We start from the raw sequence: 26,258 nt of genomic DNA on the forward strand, positions 1-26,258 counted from the left end.
TAATGGAAGTTTATACAATTATATATGGTGATAAAGTGGAAGGAAGAAGTTCTCCTTTTCCCAGAATACCAAAACTGGGTGATAAGCAATAGAGTTAAGGATAAGCAACAGACAAATGACGAATTATTACAGACAAGACAACACTATTTAATGTAATTCAAAACATAGTCAATTCATGGAATTCACTGGCATGAGATATAGTACTGGTCAGTGGCCTTTATCATAGGTGGCTTTAAAATACTTTTAATGGAGGATAGTTTTAACACTGGCTACTAAATGGAGCTTCCATGTTCAGAAGCAATATGCTTCTGAATGCTAGTTACTAGGGGCAACAGAAGGAAAGGGTTATTGTGTTTGTGCTGACTTTCTGGAAGCATTCGATTGGCTGTTGTAAAAAACAGAATGATGGACAAGAGGGATACTTGATCTGATCCAAAAGGGTTCTTCGTGTGAACATGCTCTCACTTTTGAAAAGTTAACAATAAGACAAAATCAAAATGTCAAAGCTATATAGTGTTTTTAATTTTCCTTCAGATGTGATGTTTGGGGGGCTTCTACCATGTTTCTCAGCTTAAGAATTCCAGAACGTTGTAGAAGTCTTTTGTCCATATTTTCTCTAGAGAATATATTTAATTTCTCCCCCAAAAGATTTAAGCAGCAAATTACTGTAGCCACCAAAGGCTTTCCCATCCTAAAATGCAGTTTTGAAAATTTCTATAAAGCTTTATTTAAAATGATTCCCTTCTTATGATTTGCCATCTATTGGATGAAGGTGTGTGTGTGGGGGGGGGGGACACCCACCTATTGTTCCCCTTTTGTCTAGCTCAGATATGCTACTTTGGGAGATATTAAGGAAGGAGGGAGTCTATTTTTAGCAATGAATTACATCTCTTAAGAACCAAGAAGCATATCATCAAACTATTTAAAGTGCACACATTTGCACTCATTACTATTTTCTTAACAAATCCTTGCGATTCATTTGTTAGGAGGTAGAAATATGAATGAAATTGACCTGTACAAAACTTGTAGATTTGAGTTATATCATGGCCTGTATTTCAATAGTATACAAATGGTACACAAGGCTAATTTTTCATTCTTCATGTGCCTCAATTATAACTATTGTTCATATCTGAAGCAGTTCCTGTGGGCTTTGAATGCCTTGTGTTCCTTGGACAGGATATCCTTCATTTGTCCGCCTCAACGTGATGATGAGCAAAGCTTTTGTTACACTCTGTGCTTGGTTAGGGGTGGGTCAGCAGCTGCTCCTACTAGAGGAAAGGTAACTATAGCAACAAAAGTTATCTGCATCGTCCTGTATTTCCTTGCAGCCACCCCAATCAATGCTCCTTCTACCTCCACCCCCCAACCTCTGAAGCTACCAGCCACCTAGCAGGCAAGAAGAAAAAGCTCTAGCTGTCCTAGGACAAATTTCCCATAATTTCATAAATGTGTATCAGAAGCCAGGTCAGAGCTGGTTGGTGCTAGAGATGAGGGCCTGGCTAAACTGCCTCTGCTTCAACTTTTGGGTTTGGTTGCTATTTCTACTGTGTTTGAGCCCTAACTTCCGTGGTATCTTAGAAGGAAAAGCTTCCCCAACCTCATCGCCCCGCATCAAACCCAGCTACAGTTTTGGTCGAGCTTTTCTGGGACTTGATAAATGCAATGCCTGCATTGGAACATCAATTTGCAAGAAATTCTTTAAAGAAGAAATAAGGTCAGAATCTTCATAGCATATTGTGGGTGGGGAGAAAAAGGGCGAGTGCATCTATGAAAACTTTCTTCCTACTTTGGAAAAAAAAGGACTAAAAGTAATTTGCTATAAGGTCATCAATTCTGTATGTCTACTTTATCAAAATTCTCAGATTTTAACCCTTGGTCATTTAATAATACAGATGATCAACCTTTACTAAAATAGTTTTACATCAGTATTGTTCACTGAAGATATTTACTGATAAGCAGCAATAAGAACTTGGCTTGTGACCATTATGTAATTAGCAGGATTTACATACACACACATGCAACCATAACTACATGTGCATAAATACATTTTGATAGTGTACTTAATATTCTGAATTTTATGTATACTGACTAATGTCAGGAGAGGTTAATTTGGTGCCAGAATTCAAGGGACAAGATTTCAGGAAAATTAAGCCTAGTTGAGTCTGGTTAATGTCTCATGCTTTGAGTGTATGCCTTCTAGCAGAAACCAGTGGAACTTGTTTATTAGAAAAATAAATGTAAGCTCTTGAAGATTCTCACTATTATTATAATTTTTAAAATAATAATAATAATATATTAAAATCCACAGTAAACATTATGAATTCTCTTTGCAAATCAGTAGCTGAAAATACAACCAATGCTATCTACCTTCCAGACCAAAATGTTTTCTTGAACATATTTTAAACAAACTGAAGTAACTGGCTTGATGATCTTCCTTAGGCATTAAATGGGATTAGATGCTTGTAGCTACCTACTGAGGCTCTTGAATGGAGGATGATTCCTAGGCACAAGGCAAATACTCCACCCACCTACTCCAAACAAGATATTGTCATCTTTAAAACTGCTTTGATTAGGGTTGACTATGCCTAAAGATTTTTCATATCATAGCAATGGACTGAAACATTAAGGATGCAGAGGAACATTTATCATTTAGGGCCTTCTTATAGATTGCCCTGACAATTGCCAAATTCATGTGTTCTTCAAGATATTGTTGCAATGATTTGATGTTTCAGTTCCCAAGCACATGGAGCTAGAATAAAAATTGTTAATGTAAAAGAGGTAGAGCAATGTACCAAAGAAATGTTCATTCTTTTCCAATATGACTTATAGTCCTAAAGATGCTTTTAGAGCCTTAGGAGCATGGGGGGGGGGGGGATCACTGTACTAGTAAATACAGTGATTATCATCTATGTATCTAATAGCAAAGTATGCCCCTCCCCATCTACATAGACTTAAATCTGGTAACTGAACCTGTGAATGGGCCAGTCAAAACTTTCTACAAACCTGGAAAATACCCCAGATTTGCAGAAAAATCTGACATCTAAAAACATACATTAGGCTTTAAGAAAACCAAAATGATAAAACCAGCACTTGTAGCTTTAAGAAACAGAGCCCCTCAGTAGCCGTGGCTGGTCACCACCACAGAATTCTACTAAAAAGCAGAGGGAAAGGGCAGGGCTCTTTCCAGGTTTGCTTTGGCTTTTGTAGAATTCACTGAGGCCAGGTTTACCTGGTGGCAACCATTTTGATATCACCTATCTGCATTACTAGCCTAGGCCTGGCTGTTTCTGCTGTTCAGCAGCAGCTGCACTATCAAGGCCAGGGTGTGCTGTGACAGCTCATTGAGTGATTTTGGGCCAGTCACAAATTTTCAGCCTAACCTACCTCACATGGTTGTTTTTGTGAGGATAAAAAGGATTAGAGAATTATGTAAGCTGTTTTGGTCCCCATGTGGAGAAAGGTGCAGTATAACTGAAGTAAACAAATAAAATGGAAGGCTGATAAAAGGTAGGCTCTTGAATGGCTGACGAGGAGATGGTGAAGCAGGGAAAGGGAGGAAGAAATGGGGGTTGCCAGGAGGGGGAAATTGTACAAAAAGGAGGATGCCGGGGGAAGTAACATACCCCCCCTCCAAGTCCTTTAGGGCAGTGGTCCCTAACCCTTTTATCACCGTGGACCACTCAACGCTTGACAATTTTACTGAGGCCCGGTGTGGGGGGGGTAGTTTACTCCTCTACTCTCAACCACTGCCCTAACGCTCTCTGATCACTATGGTAATGTTTAAACATCCCTTCAAAATAAGATACAGACACGCCACAACAATGAACATAAGAAACATTTTATTTTCATGGAAATTTTAACTCGTGACAATGACAAATCAATGGGAACCCTGAGCTTGTTTCTCTGCAACGAGATAGTCCCATCTGGGAGTGATGGGAGACAATGTCACCCGAAGTGTGCTGTAAAGGGCCGGGGGGGATGAAGTAAAGAGCTGGGGGAGGAGAAGGCATCCTTCGGGGCCCACCTCCAATTAGTCGAAGGACCACATGTGGTCTGCGGCCCACAGGTTGGGGATCGCTACTTTAGGGTACCAGTGGCCCACACCATATAGGTGGGATGTAGCTTTCCTAGGTAGAGTATGCTGGGCAGGAAGAGGTAAAATTTAAGATAAAGGCATAGATAAAAGTTTGATTCCCTGTTGGATTGTGTTGGAATCACAATCAGCAAGTAATTTTGTGAAGTCAGGGGCATTTCCCACGGCTTAAAAATAGCACAATGGTTGCTGATTGAAAACGCTACTAATTTGCCATAACGCACGACGTCGTAAACAATCTGCAACAATCCTGAAACCGACCCGCAAAAAGCGCTTCGTTGTAGCGCTTCTAGGGGAATCCAGAAAACTGGATTCACCCTCCGGATAGCGATACACTCCTGCAACCAATCTGCAACAGTAGCGCTAAAGACCTGTGCGTTACCATTGTTGCGGGTTCTTCAAAGTCCCTCCTCCCGAGCCTGTCCTCCAAACTTCCGGCGAACTGTTCGCCATTTTTTTTTTCTCCGAGCGAGCGGGGATCTACGAGGCAACGGGACAGCGACTGGCTTTCAAGCACGATCACTTTCGGAAATTCTGCCCGGACACCACAAGAGTTTTTCACAAGCACAGTGGCACACACCGTCACGTTCCCAAAATTTGCCCAAAGCTTAAAACCCCGTCTACCATCGGCCAGTCCTAGCGGAGTCAACGTACAGGGAGCATTTTAAAAAATTTTCCTCTGAGCGTGCCAACGAACATTCGCCGCTCGCAGTCTCCTGCTTAGCTTAGAGGGGTTCAATAGACGTGATTCGTGGTGATTTCATGAGGGGCGGCTTATGTGTAGTGGGTCTTTGTGTGGTTCCCAGTGCGTGCTTGTGCTTGGGTGCGGACAACCCCTTCCATTGGCGGCTAGACCTCCGGCAAGCGGAGTTGCCGTCCCCCGTTCATTTTAAAAAATTTTCCTCTGAGCGTGCCAACGAACGGTCGCCGCTCGCAGTCTCCTGCTTAGCTTACAGGGGTTCAATAGACATGATTCGAGGTGATATCATGAGGGGCGGCTTATGTGTAGTGGGTCTTTGTGTGGTTCCCGGTGCGTGCTTGTGCTTGGGTGCGGACAACCCCTTCCATTGGCGGCTAGACCTCCGGCAAGCGGAGTCGCCGTCCCCCGTTCATTTTAAAAAACATTCCTCTGAGCGTGCCAACGAACGTACGCCAGTTACATGTCATGTTTGGTTGATTTATGCTGTGGCTGGTGAATATTATTGGGGAACTGCCGAGTACTGCCGCACTTGCTCTCGGTTGAACACCGGCATGCGTTTGTGTAATGGCGGACATTTTCCTAAAATGGCTCCCGCTGCATGTTCAAACTGCTCTTCTCGCGTGTAAACGAATACGCGCATGCGTTAAGTCAAACAACAAGGGCGCCAATCTGGCCATTAGGAGCAGATCCTGTTCCCGCGCGAGGAGTTTTGAACGTGACATGTGACCTGATGTGGCCAATGTGCGTGTCCCCTGCTGCCCTCCACCAATCAGGAGCCGGCTAGTCCCTTTGTCTTTGTGTGCGGGAAGGTATATGATCCGTTGCACCCTGCACCTCCCACCACCATTTTGCTCAGCTACTAGCAAAAGCAACATGGAATCGTCTTCTCAAGCCTCGTCCGTCCCTGCAACCGGCCGTGGCCCAACTTGGAGGGACGCGGAGATCAGGGACCTGATCGGGATTTTCTCGGAGGAGAAAATCCAGGACGCGTTCCAGTCCTCCCACAGGAATAGGGAGGTTTTTGAACAAGTGGCTATTAAGATGCGCGCCCTGGGCCACAACAGGACCGGCCTTGAATGCCGGTCGAAGACCAAGACAATGAGGGCAGAGTACATGAGAGCCGTGAACCATAACAAGGGTTCCGGCAACGAAAAGGTGACCTGCCCCTACTTCGAGGAGCAGCGCCAGCTGTACGGGGACGGGGAAGGATCCGGCAGGCCGAAGCGCGTCGGCCGGAGCCTTAAGGTGGTTCGGAAGCCGGCTGCCCCGGTCGAGGAACCACCCGCTGAGGAGGATCCCGGCGAGGGAACCTCCTCCAGCTTTCGCCCTCCACCCCCCGTCCAGCAACGAGCCGCGGAATCGGTAACGCTGGACCTGATCGCCATCGTTCCTGGGGAGCCAGAGGAGGCTCCTGAGCAAACGCCCCTTGCCTCCGGTAAGTGATTTTCTTTTTATTTTATATTTCCTTTTAAGCAAATGTGTGTTCTGACGTTTGGGCATCGTTTTCTCGTGTGTTCGTTGCAACGCATAATACGGTAGGCTGTGGAGTGCTTGCTGTGGTTACTATTTGAAACGGTTTTAATTTTATAATTTTATAATTTAATTTTTAAAAGATTTTAAAAGAAGGTAGGCTGTGGAGTGCTTGCTGTGGTTACTATTTGAAACGGTTTTAATTTTATAATTTAATTTTAATTTTTAAAAGATTTATTAAGATGGTTGGCTGTGGAGTGCTTGATGTGGTTAGTATTTGAAACGGTCATGTTTAACCAACAGCCCCAAAATATTTGCAGCATGCCTCGCCCATAGGCCTTCTGCAGTACTTTGGCTCACAACTTTGGGAGCTTGCTTTGTGGTTCATGGTGTATGCTTGCTCGTTTTTCACTATTTTCTGCTCTTGTCCACAGAGACACAGTTGCCAGGGACGGGGCCCCTAGAGTCTCCAGCAGCACCTGACGTGGATAGTGATTCGGGGGCATCAACTAACATTGGTAGGTATTAGTAAAAATAGGGGGGGGGGGCTGTTTTAACTGCTTTGTGCTTTTCTGTTTGTGCAGGGCAGCAGCACTGCTAAGAGAAAGAAGAGAGTCCCTCTGCGTTGCTGGTGTAGGCTTTGAAGCTGGCTTTGCCACCCTTTGGTCCTAGATCTGTTTTTTTTCCTTTTTTTGCAGATTTCATACCCGGAACACAGGAGGAGGAACAGCCTAGGGTGCTTGGACCTCCTGCCCGGCGCAGGCGGATACAGATTCAAGATGGTGAGCGTGCATGACCTGTTCCTTTCGAGCCATAGCTGCAGGACAATGTCGCTAGGCACTAACCATGTGCTCCCTTTTAATTGTTGAGAGTCCTGCTGTGAAAGTAGGCAAAAGTAAAAGCACACCATGGGCAAACAAACAATAGCCATGTGCTCGCCGGGGATTGTTTAAATTCTTGGCAGGAAAACACGGGGACAAAAAAGAACACCATGTCCACCATGGTGTGTTTTGACTTTTTGGATGTTACTAACAGTTTTGTTTCTCATTTTTTGCCAACAGAGGTTCTTTCAGATGAGGAGGAGGAACCACCCCTGGCTCCAGGCAGCCCACCACCTAGAGGTGCGCTCCCAGCAGAGGAGAGGCTTACGAGGGAACGCGGCAGGCTGAGGCGCGTCTCCGTCTTGACAAGCGTGGGAGAGAGGCTCCTTGAGCACTGCTATGAGGAGTCACGGCGTGCCGCGGCCGCTGACCAAGCCATGCTCACACTCATTGCCCAGGAGGGGAGAAAATTGAGGGCAGTCCTTAGAGAGACAAACCAAATCCTACGCGAAGGCGTGGAGGAGGTGCGTCTGATAAGGAGACTCATGGAGAGGGCTGTAGCGGTCATGGAAAGGGCCTACCCTCCACAAATCGCCCCCCCACCACCACCCACACCAACACCACCACTTCCAGCACCCACCCCACCGACTCCCTCTCAGAATGCCTCCACCCAAACAAGAAGGAGGACTATTCTCGGAAAGAGAAAAATAAAACCAGCAGACAAGTACTCCCCCTCCTAGTTTTGCCCACTTTTTCTATTTCATGTTATCTGTGTTTTGTTGTTTGTTGAATAAAGTTTATATTTTTGACTCTGTCTCTGTGTACCCTACTGTAGAATCTGCAAGGCTGAAAGCGGCCTCTCTAGTGATTGTGTATATTGTGGTACTGCTGTGTGGGTTGGAGGTTGGAGGGGTGTTAGTTCAAGGAGTTTTAGGAGTGTGGTGTGGGGTTAAATATGTGCGAGTTTAAGAAGTCACACTGGAGTCTTGTTATAAAATTTGCAATAACATTTTATTTTAAAAAACATTTTAACAGGGGAAAAACATTAGGGAATGAAACTTGGAGCCCCACCAGCACCACCACCCCCCACCCCCCTGGAAAACCAATTTTTTTTAACAAAAGTATACATTTAACAGGGGAAAAACATTGGGGAATGAAACTTGGAGCCCCCCCCCCCAACCCCTACCCCAAAACACAAACAGGAAACAAAACTCAGGTCCCACCGCTCCCCTCCCCAGCCCCTTCCATCGCCCTAACTCTCCTGCACAGCCGTCCCACGGTCCCCCTAACTTTGCGCCGGAAGAGCTCTTCGTCCTCCTTCTTCTTAACTGTGGGGAGGGAGAAAAAGTACACATTAGTACCACACATATTTTCAAATTTCTTTAGTTTACATGCATACACTTTTAAGTGGCCTTAGCCACAGTGTGAGAAGAGTTGGGCAGTGGGGAACATAACCTACGCTCTTCCGCCTCCCTCTGTTGCCTGTGCTGCTCAATCTCCCCTTTCAGCTCCGCCACTTGAGCCTCCAGGGAAGTAACTCTGGCCTCCATGGCACGCAGCCTTGCCTCCACAGTTTCAGCTATAGAAATCAAACAAAGAATTTGATCACACTCCAAAAGGAAGCATCACATCAGGCTCCCATATGGCTCCGTGTGGGTACACACACATGGGTCTCCCTCACAGACATAAAACTCTCACCTGCAGCCTGTCCCGAGGTGGAAGGTCCCTCTTCCTCCCCCTCCTCACGCTCAGGTGCTGTTGCCAGCTTGGATGGTGATTGTGTGGCTGGGCAAAGAAAAAGACAAATCATAATTAAAAGCACACAAAACAGAGATGAAACACAGCTGGTGGACACACCACAGTTAGAGTCTAAGCGCATAACCAAAGTGGTTCTACAGTACTGGCTGGCTAAGTCTGAGGGGGTTGACAGCATCTAAATACTTTCTCGAATTTCATTGGGGACAGTAGGGGAAAGAGGCAGCTAGTCATTCCATGCATGTTTAAGGGCAAAACACAACGAGGGCAGCACTCACCCATATGCCTCCTCATGTCCAGGGGGGGCTTCCCAGCCTTCTCCCATATTTTCACCATCTGGTCGTGGAAGACCGTCCTCCCACTTGGCTGCGGGATCCCCCCCCACTGTTCCAGACTGTTTAGGAAGTCCAGCTTAAGGCGCTTGAATTTTGTCCGGACCTGCTCCCAGGTCCGGACATAGCCCCTCTCCCTCAGCTTTGAAGCCAACACCAGGTAGGCACCCTTGGTGTGGCAGTGGGTGCTGGCCATTAGGCGGCCAACACTTTTTGATTGTAGCACCAGCTCCAGAAGTGCCTCAGCCTCGGCGCGCTGCCAGAAGGAGCCCTTCCGTGGCTTCGGCATCTTCGGAATGACGGTTAGGGAACGAACGTGCGTTGCTCCGATCGACCACCCCGTTTTTTAAATGTATCAAAGCTGCCCACCAATAAAATTATTCCTTGGAACATAAGTGGATTGATCCTCCGGTTTGACAGGGGTCGCCAATACTTCCTGGCTACCCGCCTCCCCGAACTTTCCCCATTCAGCGCTTCCGTATTGTGTTTGTCAATTTCAGTGGGGAGTTAGCATTTAGGGCTGTCAAAGTGCTTTTGGACCAGAGAATCCCCGTTTTTTTGCTGGCAAAGTACACAAACCGCACAAGACAAGGTTAAACAAAGAACACAAAACTTTATTCAACAACAGAGTAGGAAAAACAATTAAACACGCCTCCTGTTTCTGTAGATGTGGGTGGCTATGGCGTCCCGAACCTTGCACCCCTCAGCATATATCCTTTTTCTCCTTGCTTCAGGGATGTCCTGTGTATCCTGAAGGACTACAGGTTCAGGTTCGTCCTCAGGGAAGGGGATGTTATGTCCCTTGTCCTCGCATATGTTGTGCAAAATCACACATGCGATTATCAGCGGAGTCACATTGTCAATATGTACATGGAGTCGTGACATTAAACAACGGAACCGTGACTTCAAACGTCCAAAGGCACGCTCCACTACATTCCTTGCCCGGGAGTGACTGAGGTTGTAGTGGCTCTGCACGTCCGTCCTTGGCCGCTTGTAGGGAGTCATGAGCCAGCGTCGTAATGGGTAGGCTCCGTCCCCGAGGACCAACGCCGGCACACGCACGCCCTCAATGGTGGCGGTGGGGTTTCCTGGAACAAAGACCCCTTCGTCCATGGCTTTCCTGAGGTTGGATTCCCTGAAAACAAGGGCATCATGCCTCCTGCCACTCCACCCCACCTCGGCATCGATAAACCGGCCGGAGAAGTCCACTGTTCCTTGCAGGAGAACAGAGCAAAAGTCCTTCCTGTTCCCGTACTCTTTTATGCTTCCCCCGGGGGCACGGATAGGGATGTGGCTTCCATCGACGGCCGCAAAACAATGCGGGAATCCAAGCCTGGCAAACCCGTCCATACTCTGGAATAAGGGAAAGAAAAGAATATAAGCCATTGCATGTCAGCGTGGGGTGTATCGCGTCTTCGTTGCTGACCTGTCAAACAAGAAAAAAAATTTAAAGGGCAAAAGGGAATAGAATGACACTCACCGCTCCAAGCCGGTCTCCGAGGCACACGACTTTGCTGAACAATTCCGCCTCCATGGCGAGGCAGAACTCCTTAAGGATATCGCCAACCGTAGTGACTCCGAGTCCGAATTGCTGGGCTACTGTCCGGAAGTACTGAGGGGTGGCCAAGTACCACAATGCGGCAGCCACCCTTTTTTCAACTGGAACGGGGCGCCGCATGCCAGTGACTTGCCTCTCCATGCGTCCACGTAGAGCCTCCACGAGTTCAAAAAATGTCCCCCTCGACATCCTGAAGTTGGCAATCCAGTGGTCATCATCCCAGCGAGTCCACACAAAATTCTCCCACCAGTCAGAGGATCGTTCGTCCACCCAGAACCGGGGGGGGAACCGGACCTCTGCCAGAGCTTGCCAGCGTTTCTTGGCCGCCATGGTTACCCTTACAGAACGTCTTCTGCTGCTGGTCAGCGTTCCGGCCACCCGTTCTCGGTACTCCGCGATAGCATACGTCCGACGCGACAAGGCGGTATTCATGCGCTGGACCACCGCGAGCATGTAAGCCAGCAATTGAAAAATAAGCCTCTCCATTGCAACGTTGACCTGTGCTGCGGGCAGTAGGCTACGCAAACAAAAGAGTGAGGGCGACCGCGTGTCTGCCCAGGTGCATATAAGCAGGTAACCTGTGGGCGTGTACTGTGGGCGGGGATTAACCAATCAAACATGTCAATGCATCTGGTTCCTAGAAAACAATAGAAAACACGTTCCAAGGGCGCCAATGATCGGACGATAACGCGTTGCTACGGGGTTTCCTGGGTTTTTTAAAAAAAAAGGGGACCCCGACAAGTTCGGCTTTAGGGTCGAGGTCAAAGGTGTGCCTGCAGTTTGATTGACGGGCACGGGAGGCCAGAAGCGCTAAAAAGGGACCTCCTTTGTAGCGATAAGACGGAGAACCGGAAGCCTGTGGGTTACGAAAGTGGCGAGAAGTGAAAGTGCCAAATTCCGCAAAAACCGCAGCTGTGCGTTACGGGCACGGCTAGTTACATTTCGCTACTTGAAGTAGCGCTTTCACAAACGGCAACCAAATAGCAACTTTGAGCTCTGTGCGAAATGGCCCTCAGTTTTGAAGGGCTGTTTAAGCAGCTGAGCTATACCTGGGTGCTCACTAATGGCATCAAGTGGTCATTGGTGAGGTTGCAGGGTACTCTCCATTGGGTGCCAATCAGGACCTGAGTGGATGCATTCTGGACAAATTGAAGCTTTCGGAGCAACTTCAAGAGCAGCCCTGAGTAGAATGAGTTACAGAAGTTTACCCTGGAGGTGACCATTGTGTGGATCACGGTGGCTAGGTAGGGTGCCAGCAGGTAAGGTGCAAATTGTGGTGGCTGGCAAAGGTGATAAAACCGCATGCTGACCTAGCCACAGGACCTCTGTCTTAGCTGGATTTTAACTTTAGTTGACTCCATTTGATCCAGTAGACCAGACATTTGACCAGAAGAAGAGTTGGTTCTTATATGCCGCTTTTCTCTACCCGAAGGAGTCTCAAAGTGGCTTGCAGTTGCCTTCCCTTTCCTCTCCCCACAACAGAAACCTTGTGAGGCAGATGAGGCTGAGAGAGCCCTGATATTTCTGCTCAGTCAGAACCACTTTTATCAGTGCTGTGGTGAGTTCAAGGTCACCCAGCTGGTTGCATGTGGCGAATGTGGAATCAAACCCAGCTAGCCAGATTAGAAGTCCAGACTCTTACCCACTACACTAACTTGGCCTTTTGGACCCTGCTTTTTAATATCTGAGGAGTTTCAGAATGGCTTACAATCACCTACCCTTCCTCTCTTCACAACAGACACTCTGTGAGGTGAATGAGGCTGAGAGAGCTGTGATTGGCCCAAGGTCACCCAGTTGGCTTCATATTAAGGAATGGAAAATCAAACCCAGTTCTCCAGATTAGAGGCTGCTACTCTAAACCACTACACAAAGCTGCAGAGAATAGCTCCTTGAGGGTCACAACATACTAGGGCTCACCATTGGGAGGTTCTCTCCCCTAACTCCACCTTCTGTACCTAACCTTGGAGGAAAGACTGCAGCCATTTAAGGGCTATGCCTTGATTACCCATGTTGGCTAGGCACTGGGCTAAAAGCCCATGGTTGACTGTCAAATGCTGCCATCAGATCTAACATGAACAGCAGTACCAATCTGCCCAGATCCAACTGCTTCCAAAGATCATCTGTCAGGGTGACCAGAACCATCTCCACTGCATGGCTTGGTTTAGAACTGGACAGGGATGAATTAAAAGACAATGGCTCACTCTGCACTTACTTTATTTATTTCGTTATGGATCCTGCTGAGTCCAGATCGATTAGAGCTCAGATCTTCCTCTCCCCCCCCCCCATTGAAACAGAAAAGTGTTCTGCACGTGGTTAGGGGGGTTCAGAAGGAGAGGGGGGGAGCCAAGCACAGCCAGAGCCTCTTTCTTTGTTTTCTTGTGGGCGGGGAGGGGGGAGGATTGGAGACAGCAGAGGAAGCAGAAAAAAAAACATGAGGCAAATCTCTACTGACAAAAGTTAGGGCTTTGGCAGCTTCTGCTGAGAGAAAATTAGGACTTCCCCTTTAAGGAAAGCTTACAGTCTTGACCAATCAGGGCTTCTCTACCATGGAGTTTGCATCAAATTCGATGCGGGCACTGTCTCTGCATGCTTTCTCATGCTTTCTCAATCCAATTCTTCAAATATTGAGGGTTAAAAGCACTCTAAGATATTGCAGCATAAAGGTAGAGTCACTCTAGATCAATCATGCTTGTTGCTGAGGGAAAATTTAAATTGGACAAAATCAAAATGGAAATCTCATTCAGTGGAGATGGCAGGGACTGAACTGACCTGGGATTGGAATAAAAGCTCCGTGTAGACTCCACCAGTGTTTCCTCAAAAATCTCTGTTGCTGTCATATGACTGCATGCTCAACCACCTTACCCAGAAATGAGAAATGTGAGACCAGGCTGTAGTTGGCTGGGTTGGATGGGTCCAGCCCCCTTTCCCCCCAAAAAAGTAGCCTAACCACAGCCTCCTTTAGTCTCTCCAGGCAGGTCCCTGAAAGCAGGGACAGATTAAGAATCTCCCAGAGATAGACCCATATCTCCTCACTGCTGGCTTTCACCAGCTATGAGGGACATGGGTCAAGGAGTTATGTTACTGGATGGACAGCTGCCAAAGTCCTGTCTATATCAGTCAAGGAGAGTGGACTGAAGTGCTCCAAAATTGAACCTTGAGATGGCCAAGGAGCCTTCAGTTTCCTAACTGTATCAAACTCAGCAGGTAAGTCCTAGTGGAGTAAAAGGATTATCTCTGCAAAAAAGCTTGCAAGAGCCTCACATTTAATATCCAATTGGGTATTTTCAGATAATCCTTTAGCTAAGGACATCAGAGCCCAAATTGTTTTCAATAATTGAGCCAGGCATGAGCTAGTGGAGGCAATAGAGACCGCAAAACAGAGGCCATAAGGGGCCATCTGACTCCCTATACCCCTCGCAGAGCGTCACACTCTGCAAGTTTAAATGGGCTGATTATTCCTGGCCCAAGAGTGGCGCACCTGGCCTCAACCAAGGCCACAGCCTTTTTGGTCCTGGCCCAGCCTGGTGGAATAAGCTCCCGGAAGACCTAAGGGCTCTTTCGGAGCTCTTGCAGTTCCACAGGGCCTGTAAAATGGAGCTCTTCCACCAGGCATTTGGTTGATGGCAGGTGATAGAACACCAATTGGGTCCCTCTTCTGAACAATCCGCCATGGGGGGGCTGTCCAATGAGCTGCATAAAAGGGGGAGGGTGGGTTCGGGGAGGGTTGCATTTCAATTATTTTATGTTACAGTTTTTATCTTGATGTAAATTGCCTCGAGCTGGCTGGTTGGAAGTGGCAGTGAACAAATACAATTATAAATAGATAAATAAACTCCATCTCATAAGTATTCATCAGCATTTTATAAGAGGTTCTTGAAGACTCATCACAAGTTTTCTGCCAAACTCATTCTATCCATCTGAGTTATTGTTTCCACTTGTGCAACTCTGATGTATACCAGGGAGCTAGTTTTGGATGCGAGTGGAGAGGACATTGGGGGGCCATTTCATTAATGCCAGGGGGCATTGGATCCTGCAGAGCATTATGGAAAACAATCTACTGTCTACCTAGATAGGAGGGAGTGTGATATCAATCTGAGCCTTAATGGCAAAATGATCCAACTATGGCGCTCTAGCCAAACTGCACCAGACAATATGTATCTTTACCCTGAAGTTCAAATCCAGGGTGTGACCTCCTTGATGTGTGGGTAACAAATTGAGAGCATCCCAGTGTTGCCATGGTAGACACTAAGTCTGAATAATGTGAGGAGCTGGCCATCTCTGCATGAACACTGAAGACTCCCAAGACTAACAGCATGAGGAGCTGCAAAGCCTACCCTGCCACTAGGTCCCAAGAAATTCAGCAGGACATCTATTGGTGTGTTAGGTTATTGGCACCCCAGACTGATGTCTAAACTTTCCACGCTAGGCCCACACATTCAATTCCTGGGACTGTGAGGGTGAGAATGGCCCTAAAGGAAAAAGATTCTCAGACCAGTATTGTAACTCCTCCCCCCCCCCCCCAAGTCTGTTTTCATGGTGTTTATAAAATCTGGTGTAGACTGAATCAAGAGCAGGCTCAGTTGAGTAGCCCTTCCCCGAGCCTGTACATATTTTGTTGTGGTAGCAAGCAAAAATGGGTGGTCGTAGATGAGGGTTGAACTTGAACAGACAGCTGGGGTAAGAACAGCTCTAGAGGGACTCACCATTCATCTAACTGTGTAGGTCTTGGATGTACTTTCTGTGTTTGTTTGCTGACCATATTTATTTATCTGTTTGTTTGTTTGTTTGTTCAGCTTCTATATCACCCCTCATTTGGCATATCTGATGTTCAAATAATAAAGGCAAAGTATCCAAGTTTCTACAAAGTGTCTTACTATGCTGCATCCTTCCCTGTTTCCTTTAACATGAATAATACCACTTAGCTTTACCATGCAGCAAATGTGTACTTGAACTCCATAATTGCATAAGTGTCCTAGAACTGTTATTTTGGTCAAAACAATATCTAGGTTTTATATTTTTAAATTTTAAATTTATATTTGATTGTGATAAACACATTGCAGCAATGTTGGATGTGGTGGATAGCAGCACGCCCATTAACTTAGTGACAATGAGCTTGAAAAGCAAGCAACATTAACCAGTTCTTAAGCACTTGGAACTTTCCCCTGGCCCCTGACCTTCATCACAGGCACACGGGGCTCCCTGAGCTAGCTAGCACTGAGGGCACTTTATGCAGAGAAGGCAGCCAACATTTCCCGGATGAAGACTTCTGGAGGAGGGTTGAACTTGAAAAATTAATGTTTTCTCTTACTATTGTGGCATTTTTATTCTTCCTACCACCAAGAAGCTCAGGATGTGTAAATAGCTCTTCTCCATTTTATCTACTCAGCATCTCTAGTAGAGAAGATAAGATAGTGGCTGGCCCAAAATGGATCAGCAAGCTTCATAGTTTAGAGAGCAATACTAAGCAGGTTTAGACAGATTGCTGACAATTCAACAGGGTTTATTCCCTGTAAACAGTTCTTAAGACTGCACTCTTAATGAGGACATGAATCTAATAGAGCAATTCTAAGGAGAATTATACTCTAAATCAGGCTTTCTCAACCAGAGTTTTGTGCAACCCTGATGTTTCTTGATGGCCCTGGAAAAGTTTCCCAAATGCATGGGAGTTAATTATTTTTATATACAATTTTAAATATGTTAAACATTTATTGAGTGAAATGGCCCTATATGCTCATGCTGTCCCACTCTCCCTATCCCAAATTGGCCAATGATGAGCCTGGAGGGGGTAGGGAGGGGGAGGCCCCTGGGTGAGCGTGTGCAAAGCTATCTTTCCCAACCATATTCTGCACCATTTCTGGGGTTCCAAGTGTTTGTGCATAAACAGATTTCACTCAATGAAAAAAGAAAAAAGAAAATGCAATTTTAAATTAAGTCATCACAAAGACAGCCATAATCAAACAAAACAATCCGCAGGGATTCCACTGGGGTTACTTTCTAATTGAAGATCATTACCCAAGGCTCATAAATTTCAAAATTATTTTTGAGATTTAGATTGGGTGACTAAACCATTAGGTTCTTTTAAAAATTGTACTCATTTCTCATTAACTGTGGGAGCTATCTGCATTTTTAAATTAAATTCATTTGAAGCAGGGGGGAAATTCCAGTTTTAAAGCACTGAAATTAGTTTTATTATTTTGTTAATATAACTTCATAAGATTGTATTCTAACCCCACCCTAAACAGAACATCCTGCCAAGGCTGTGTTCATTATTCAATTATTACCATCAGATTTGTGATGAGGTTAAATTAGGACATTTCTTCCTGTGCTCTCAGGGAAGATTATTACAGTTAGAAAATTTTCTTGAAAGCCTCCCATTAGACTAAAAAAGAAAAGTGTACAGCCAACATTATTTGAATGTTTACACGAATGACTGTTTTGTATGTAAGTCTGTAAATGCCTCTGATAATGTTGGCTATACACTAGGGTTTTTTTCTCAGTTTAATGACAGGCTTTCAATAAAATGTCCTAATTGTTGCAATCTTCTCTGTGAACAGAGGGAAAAAGCTGGAGTGATGGTGGTAAGAGTATGCACATGCCAGGTTGGAACAATTTGATGAAACACGGAAATCTTTAATATCTAACTGAGCCACCTGGGCCGGGAGAAAGAACCTAGGAGAAAGCTGCTAGGAATGTGCGAGTTTTTTGGAGGATGTGATTGCCTTTTCTAAACTGCTAAACTACTGCAGAACATTAACTGAGGTTTTTTTTTTTAATGAGAGGACAATATTTGAGAGTGACTGTGTATTTGTAACCTAGTAGAGGATGATGTTTTTTGTCTAGGTATGTTTCATTGTTTTGTCTGTTGAGAGGACAGTGTTTGAGGGTTTCAGTTTGTTGGGCACTGGACCTTTCTGGGATAAGCTGAACCTATATGAAAGAGACAGGCTAACCAGGCTGCTGGCAATTAACGGGCCAGCTGTGTGGCAACTAAAAAGTCAAGGGAGGCAAGGGTTATTTGAGAGAGAAGCATATTATAAGTGTCTGTATGTGAATGCTAGAAGTCTCAGAGCCTCAGAAGTCTCACATTTGATCAAGTCATGTTGTAGAAATAAGATTGCTCAGTATCATAAATGACTGTGCACTGGAATAATTGGTTAAAGAGCCAACCAGAGGGGCAGTAATCTTGGGCTTGATTTGAAACAGGTCTCAAGACCTGCAGGTCTCAAGACCTCAAGAAATGTAGAGGTTGTTATATCAGTTGGGAACAGTTACCATAATGCTAATACATTCAGCATTCAGGTCAATGGAAAGTCAAGTTGTTGTGACCCTCCAGTCAAGATCAAATAAGTAACATTTTATTACCAAAGATGGAACTTCCCAAAAATGAGGGGAACATTAAAAAGGAAGCTGAAGAGGAAACAGAAAAAAGTCAAACCCTTAGAAGATTCTTGGAAGCTATTAAAAACCACACTAAGTCCATGAAATACATTCTACAGATTAGGAAAGGCACTGCCAAATCAAAAAGAAGGTCTGCATGGTTAACAATGCCAGTGAAGGAAGCCATAAAAAGTAGAGGTTTTTTGTTTTTTAAAGTGGAAGGTCTGTTACAATGAATTGAGCAGGAAGGACCACAGGCTCTGGCAAAAAAAATGTGAGTCAATAATTAGGCATGCAAAAGGAGATTTTTGAGAAGCAGGTTGCTAAAAGTATGCTGAAAAACAATAAACATTTTTAAAAAATATATCCGGAGCAGGAAACCAGCCAGAGAAGCAGTGGGGCCTTTGGAAGACAAAGGAATAAAGAAATTACTAAAGGAAGATGGGGAGATAGTATAGAAGATCAATGTCTTTTTTCTTCTGTGTTCTCTGTGGAATACAGTATACCAAAGCCCCTATTTTCAGGAACCGAGTCCAGATAACCAAGCCAAATTGAGGTGATTAGAGGTGACGTTCTAGAACTCCTGGGGAAATTAAAAACTGACAAGTTTCCAGGTCCTGATGGCATACACTCCAGAGTTCTTAAGGAACTCATAAGTGAGATTGTTGATCAACTAACCCTTATGGGTAACCTATCACTAAATTCAACCACAATACCAGAAGACTGGAAAGTAACAAATGTGACATCGATTTTTAAAAAGAGAACCAAAGTCACCCTGCTGGCTGCATGTGGAGAAGTATCAAACCCAACTTGCCAGATTTGACAGTGCTGTTCTGACTGAGGAGTCCTGTCAGAGCACTCCTGTCAGAGTAAAATCAGAGTCCAGACGCACCTTTAAGACCAACAAAGATTTATTCAAGGAGTGAGCTTTCGAGTGCAAGCACTCTTCGAATCTACCTCACAGAGTGTCTGTTGTGGGGAGAGGAAAGGAAGGGCTTGTAAGCAGCTTTGAGACTCCTTTGTGCAGTGAAAAGTGGGGTATAAAAACCAAATGTTCTTCAGAGAGAAGCCTCAGAAGCAGATAAAAAGAGCATAGTATAAAAAGAAAAAATATCATCTGCTCAGGGCACAATCAATAGCCATACATCAAACAAACATTTTATTGTTTCCAGTTTCCTAGACAATTTGCAGTCAGAAGAAGAATGATGTTGTGAAGTGGGACACCTTTTACAATTGTATTATGGAACTTATTTTCTAGGATCCATTTATTTCCCAGCCCCAATCTTTTTCATGATTGTGATTCATATTAGAGATGGTTTTGGTTATTGACATCTGTGATGTACACCATTACATACATCTGGGATTTATGAGACACATTCATTTTACTGGTTTTGGAAGCTTTTGTGTGGTACTGTAAAGAATGGGGGGGGGGGAATTAGCAGTGTTAGATCTTCTAGTGACTATGAGTTGTTTGTCAAAGATTCTACACCCTAGGAAAAGAAGATAATATCTGTCAGAATATAAGCTTTGGGCCAATCACACTTTCTCAGTATCAGCTACAACACAAGGATGTTGTGATAAAATGTGGAAAGACTATATGTGTTGCCCTGAGCTTCTGGCAGAATGAGTGGAATAAAAATGCACTAGATAGATTAGTTCTGGGATCCTATCAAAAGGTGTAAGAACTTGGCAAAACTCAGTTAGCGCTTTGCAGGATAAAGGTGGACTAACAGTGTTGAAATTTTTCTTGATTTAATGACAGATTTGACAGTTGGCTTTCTTCTCATTTAAAACTGCCTCCAAACTACCTCCCTTGCTACTCTGGAAACTACACCGATGACACTAAAAGTTGGAGGCCAGTTGAAATCTCCAGATTAATGACAAAATACCAGCATGACCAATCGGACAAGAGAATCTGTATTTCGCTTACATTTGCTAAAACCTGCAGCATTGAGAGAGCTTTATGGAAGACTGAGAGATTCCAGAAATGGTTGAAAGCAAAACGTCTCACCCTAGACCTAGTTCAGGTTGGTATATAGGCTTGTGAAATGCATTATTTACATATAGATCATCATGTTTGGAATCCCATTTTAATTACAACACACAAAAATTAATGCTTGCTTTATTGTTATGTGTGTCTGTTCCCCTATACAACACACACATCCAAAGTCACAAAGAAACAACAGTTGTAACTTTATAATCTGCTAGTAACTGATTAATAAAGAAGGGGGGAAATGGGTTAAACATTTGCACCTGAAACTAAGGGAGTAGAGAGATTTGTCATTTACCAAGATGTAATTACTCTTTATTTATTAAATTAGTTTATTTAAATTTTTATATCCCACAATCAGTTTTTCAAAACTTATAGAACCAACAATATAAGGTTATTTAGAGGTGAAAATATACCCATTAATACTGCTAAACTTCAGATGAGTGTAAAACCTAAAGTCATAAAAGCGGCAGCATCACCAGAGGTGAAAATTCCCTGGTAGTAGAAGCAAAAGCTTTATACAAAGACTTGAAGGAACAAAAATATTGTTGTGGCACCAGGCAAGCCTCTGTAGAAAGATAATTCTAGAGTTTCAGTGCCAGAATGGATAAAACCATGCCTCTAGAGCTAACCCACAGAACTTCTGACACTCAGACAATATAAAATAGAGTCTCTGCAGATTCTCAAAAAAAAAAAGTTAGAAGTCCTTTATTCATGATCAGAGATCATCTTATCATACAGATTAACATAGAGTAAAATAAACTTTGACATTGTTCGAATTAATTAATCAGTTTAAAATTAGACTAAAATATTATCAATATTTAAAACAAATTATATAAGGGCAAATTTCTCTGTCTAATTTGTTGCTTGTTGTTAGCACTTTATTATTGTTAAACGAAGTTATCTGTATTGTTTCTGTCTTATGTGAACTGCCCTGAGCCTTTAGGTCCCACAATAATAACCCCATTAAAAACCTATTAAAACCATACAAAAAAAATAATACAACCCCCCCCCCCCCAACATGGCGGGAAAATAATCCTACTATCATAATGGAACACCTTTCACCCAGGCAGCAGAAGGCTATATAAAAAATCATGACCAAGATAGTCAGAGATGGCATACATCCTGATGGGGGAGCTCGGCCAGATCTTTGTCCTACACTGGCCTCAACCATAGACCTGGTAGAAGAGCTCCGTCTTACAGGCCCTGTGAAAAGCTGATATATCCTGCAGGGCCCTTAGCTCTCCCAGGAGTTAATTCAACCAGGTAGGGACCAGGACCGAAAAGGCCCTGGCCCTGGTCGAGGCCAAGCAAACTTCCCTAGGGCCAAGAATGACCAGCAAGTTGGTATCCGCAGATTGCAGAGCCCTGCAGGGACATAGGGTGAGAAATAGTCCCTCAGATACGTTGGTTCCAGACCACAAAAGCCTTAAAAGTTTAAACCAAAGCCTTGAACTGGATCTGGGCCTCAACTGGCAACCAATGCAGCTGCCTCAGCTCAGGCTGAATACGTGCCCTCCAAAATGTTCCTGTGCATCAGGGTACTCCAAATACCATTCTCAAAAATTTAGATTTTTTAAAAATCCCAATTATCATTTTCCCACATCTTAATGCAAACTGATTTGTTTGAAAAAAAATTTCACCTATCTTGGAGGGCCCATATTCAACTGCTGCTGAGACAGTGGCATTGGTTGCCAGTTGCATCCTGGATCAAGTTCAAGGTTTTGGTGTTAACCTTTAAAGCCATCTGTGGTCTGGGCCCCACATATCTGAGGGGCCACCTATTGCTTTATGCCCTCCACAGGCCTTGTGCTCTGCAGGTGCAAATCTGTTGGTGATCCCCAGCCCACAAGAAGTACACCTGGCCTCAACCACAGTCAGGGCCTTTTCAGTCCTGGCCCCACCCTGGTGGAATGAGCTCCCAGAAAAGCTGAGGGTCCTGATGGAGCTATTACAGTTCTGCAGGACTTGCAAGATAGAGCTTTTCTGCTGGGCATTTGGTTGAGGCCAAGGCAAAGATGAGTGTGCAGTTTTATTATGGGGTTTTATTCTGTAACCCGTTACGAGCCAGTTGGCTGGTAGCGGCAGGTAACATATCTATTAAGTAAATAAATAAAATGAATAAAAAGTGTAGGTGGGGTGGAAAATATAGAGCTTCCTCACCCATGTGTAGTCATCCTGGTTTTGTTCTGATGTTCTGTAGAGCCTGCACCAGGCATCTGGTTGAGGCCAGGATAGTTAAGAGCAGCCCCCCCCCCCCCGATGCCAGCCAGCTTGCTGGGGGTAGCAAGTAAGAAAATGAAGGGATGGATGAATAAAATATTCCCATAGCCCCATTGCATAGATCTGTTAGTATTTATTTATATTTCACCTTTCTTCATGGTTCAAAGTAGCTTAAATAATAGTTTTAAATGTATTTGACATAAATGTTTATTCCACTCTATTTAAAATCTTTGCAGTATTATTTTAAAGCTAATGCTACTGAGACCAAGAGAAGTAGCATAACATAACAAAGAGCTGATGTTTGACCTGTTTCACGTCTTGCCTCTGCTGCTTTTTCCTCTCAACCACAGCTGCTCCCCCTGGCCACATCATGAGGTTATAACATTTCCATATCAAAGGCTTGTTAATAAAGATTACAACACGGTAATACATGTAAACTGTTTTAAGCACTCTATAGGTCTTTCTTGATGCTAAGCATATTATTATTCCCTTAGTCCATGTATATCACCTATTTTAATTACTGATTTCTAATTTCTAGACCAGTGGTTCTCAACCTTCCTAAAGCCACAATCCTTTAATACAGTTCCTCATGTTGTGGTGACCCCCAACCATAAAATTATGTAAGTGTTCTTTCACAGAGATTAAACCAAAACTGACCATGGCATGAAGATCCATTGTTCATGATTGTATATAAACTGTTTTTTTTTTCTGGGCTTGCTCAGTTCAGTTCTGCCTCTTGCTCCATCAAGCTGCACGGCCCCCTGGATCGCCTGGCGAGAGACTGCGCTGCGTTGGAGTCACTGCTGGAGCGGCTGTCAGCCGAGGGCAGGCGCCTGCAGGAGGAGCAGCAACAGTGGCAGCGCCTCCCATGGCCAAGCTGCTCACCCTGTTGCCACCCCTGTGAAAGGGTCATTCGACCCCCAAAGGGATCCCGACCCCCAGGTTGAGAACCACTGTTCTAGTAGTTCAATTCTTAGCTCTTGCAGAATGGCTGCCTTTTTGTTTCTCTATGATTTTATTTCACAATTCGTAACTGTCTTAACAATGCAATCCTAAACAGAGTTGCAGCTTTCCAGGCCTATTGACTTCAGTGCACTTAGAAAGGTGAACTCTGAATAAGATTGCATTTTAATTGAGGCACAATGGACTTTTGCAACAGGGATCATCTATCTGAGCAACTGAAGGGTAAGTACAGCTGGATACCTGTTATCTCATTCATCGGTTTGATCAATGTGCAAACTTTTACAGGGAAGTAACACCCCCCCCCTCTCCAATGTTCTGTTTTGGTCTTTCCTTTTAGTTTCACAGAACTGCCACAATATCATCAACGAGACCAAAGAGCATAGAAGGCAGTTTGGTCTCCAGAAACAGAGAACAGCCAACCTATAATGCTAAGTGGGGATCTGGAGAGGTGACACAGATCAGTGGTACAGCATCTACTTAGCAGACAGGAGGTCCATCGTTTTAATCCTTGGCACCCCCACTCAAAAGGGTCACACTGCAGGTGATGAACACCCTGTACTTGAGATACTGGAAAGCTGCTGGCAGTCAGAGCAGACCAGGGGTGGGCAAACTGTGACCCTTCAGATGTCCATGGATCTGGAGGGCCATAGTTTGTCCACCCCTGTAGACAATACAGACCTAGATAGACCAATGGTCTAATTCAGTTTAAGGCAGCTTCCTGGATGTACATGTGTAAGGCAAGTAATGTCATTCTAACGTCATCATTTTCCCACCTTGCTTCTCTCTGCCACTTCTCCGTGGAAATTTTAAAGGGATAACAAATATTAAATGGCTGCCTTAAATATTAAATATACTACCTGTGAGCACAGATGTTACAGTTAACTTGGTTAATAAATAAGTACTGCTATATCCAGGCTGCCATCCTAAACAGATGAATACCACTAAATCTCCTCAAGTGATGCACTGTAACTCATTGTTAATTTATTTGATACATAAATGCATAAATTGATAACAGAGTCAGCAATGCAACATGCACGTGCATAGATGCACCCAATAAATATATATAAGATAAATGACCATACCTTGAAAAATCCATAAGGTCAAATCCTGCTGTGATGTTTACTATTGAAGTATTATACTGGAAAAGGTCCACTTGTAGGGGCAAGCATGTCTATCCCGCTGGCTTTTATAATATATTGTCAGTTTAGACACATAAGTGAATCCATACACAACAGAACCAATTAGTGATTGCTAGAGTTTTCTAAAAAATCCAAGATATATGCACAAACTGAGTCAGGACAACTTGAAGTGAAGGGTTTTACGATTAAGAGGATTTTAATGTGTGGTTTTATTACTGTTACTCATCACAAGCCGTCTTGTATGCGAGTGGCGGGCTATAAATCAAATAATAAAATAAATAAATACATAAATATGTATGTATAACAGGGGCCCAATTTAGCAATACATTTACTTTAGAGATATTGCTCCTACCTACCATTGTTCAAAACTCAATTTCAGATGTCATGACTTTCCCCGTAATGTTAGATATACCAGTTCTGATCTGAAAATATTTAAACACCTTAGATCTTTATTTAGTCCTTTTCATAAAGAGCTGGAATAGTCTTGCAGATTTTCCAACCCCCAATTCCACCGGTTTGCATTTGTACTCCACAAGATGGCAGCACAGAGCATTTTACGACAGCTTTGTTGGTGAAAGGAAAGTGGAGCTGTGCAAGGAAAGCATGGGAAACCTCCATCTGGCAAAGAAGGCTTCCTATTGCAAGCATATAGGATCTTTAACAGTGGAGCACGATAACCTTTAATCAAGAACAACGATAAACTTTTCTTTTAGAAAATGGGCAGTCATTTAAGATGAGATCTGACATGTAATAATTACTTCTTTCTCTTTGGGGCAAAGTTCAGAAATATCCCTGGAGTGTAGGAGAAATGTTTGCCTCTGCTTGGGTGCCTCCCTTTTCCTCTCCCTCTTCCCCTTGTTCAGTTTGGATGAAGCCCAATGTCTGCTGGCTGGCCTGTTCCACACAAATCTCTCACACTGTGCACATTTCTCTGTTCCTTCCACTTGAGCACTCCCTGGTGTTGGGATTAATCCCAGTTCTTTTACAGGCTAAAGTTTCTTTCCTGTATAGAAGGTGCCAGCAATACCTCTGTATAGAGATGCAACATGTGCTAGAAAATAAACAGCCAGTGCCAGCTCAGGGGGGAGCAGGCAGAACTCAGTGGGGGAAACACACTGAATGAAAGTTAGCTACTTTTTTGTACACTCTGTAATGAGGCGTCAGTGTGCTTCATTGCATGTGCCAATTGTTGGCATATACCAAGTTTAAAAATTATCTTCCTGACTGGAAGATGAATAGATGTGATATAGTCCTAACACTATGATAGTTTCTGGTAATGGTTCTACCAGACCTTCATGAAACATATAGAAAATTGTAGTGTTAAACATTTATTGTGTGGACATATTAAAATGTTATAATAGGGTGGACTATTTTCTCTTGGGGAAGACAGATAGGTTTTTGAAGCTCAGGTGTCTATTTAATTCATTTAATTTATTATTAGATATTTATCCTACCACTCTCCAAGGACTCGTGCTGGGTTACAAAGATAAAAACCCATAAAATCCCATTAAAACAAAAACGTAAGTAAAAAAAGGGAAAAAAAACCTTTAAAAACCAAGTTTAAGTGGAATTAATCCATTATTCATTCCCATTCTGGCCCAAGGCAGAATCATCTACATATTTAGGAATCCACATGTTCGGAATCATCTGTATATTGTGTTTTATCACCTTTTGTCAGTTAGCCATCATAGCAACTTTGCAATTCTAGTTCCCATTTTCTACTGGGGAACAGAAAGCAACAGACTTTGGTCACAAATAGCATGTGAATCAATAAGCCTGCATTTGGACTGCCCTTGTATTTGGGTCAACTGGGAAAGGGGACTCAGTTTCAAAGCAG

At 44.0% G+C, this 26,258-nt stretch overlaps 2 protein-coding genes across 3 annotated transcripts in view; both read left to right on the forward strand.

Moving 5' to 3' along the window:
* The first annotated feature begins 1,324 nt into the window (after positions 1 to 1,324).
* Positions 1,325 to 26,258, forward strand: part of DIPK2B (divergent protein kinase domain 2B) — a 56,621-nt gene continuing 31,687 nt past the window's right edge. Inside the window, exons 1-2 of one of the 2 annotated variants that reach the window (XM_077342855.1) lie at positions 1,325 to 1,714; positions 19,869 to 20,133. In XM_077342855.1, the coding sequence (XP_077198970.1) occupies positions 1,488 to 1,714; positions 19,869 to 20,133 (492 nt within the window). In that variant the 5' untranslated portion in view covers positions 1,325 to 1,487. The remainder of the gene's footprint in view (positions 1,715 to 19,868; positions 20,134 to 26,258) is intronic. The other variant, XM_077342854.1, reaches the window with a different exon arrangement.
* Positions 4,188 to 7,893, forward strand: LOC143839995 (uncharacterized). The gene is made up of 4 exons (XM_077342849.1): positions 4,188 to 6,228; positions 6,698 to 6,781; positions 6,962 to 7,045; positions 7,325 to 7,893. The coding sequence occupies exons 1-4, from the start codon at positions 5,607 to 5,609 to the stop codon at positions 7,822 to 7,824; spliced, it is 1,290 nt and encodes a 429-aa protein (XP_077198964.1). The 5' UTR covers positions 4,188 to 5,606; the 3' UTR covers positions 7,825 to 7,893.

This window comes from Paroedura picta, chromosome 6 (genome assembly GCF_049243985.1).
Source record: "Paroedura picta isolate Pp20150507F chromosome 6, Ppicta_v3.0, whole genome shotgun sequence".
Classification (NCBI taxonomy): domain Eukaryota; kingdom Metazoa; phylum Chordata; class Lepidosauria; order Squamata; family Gekkonidae; genus Paroedura; species Paroedura picta.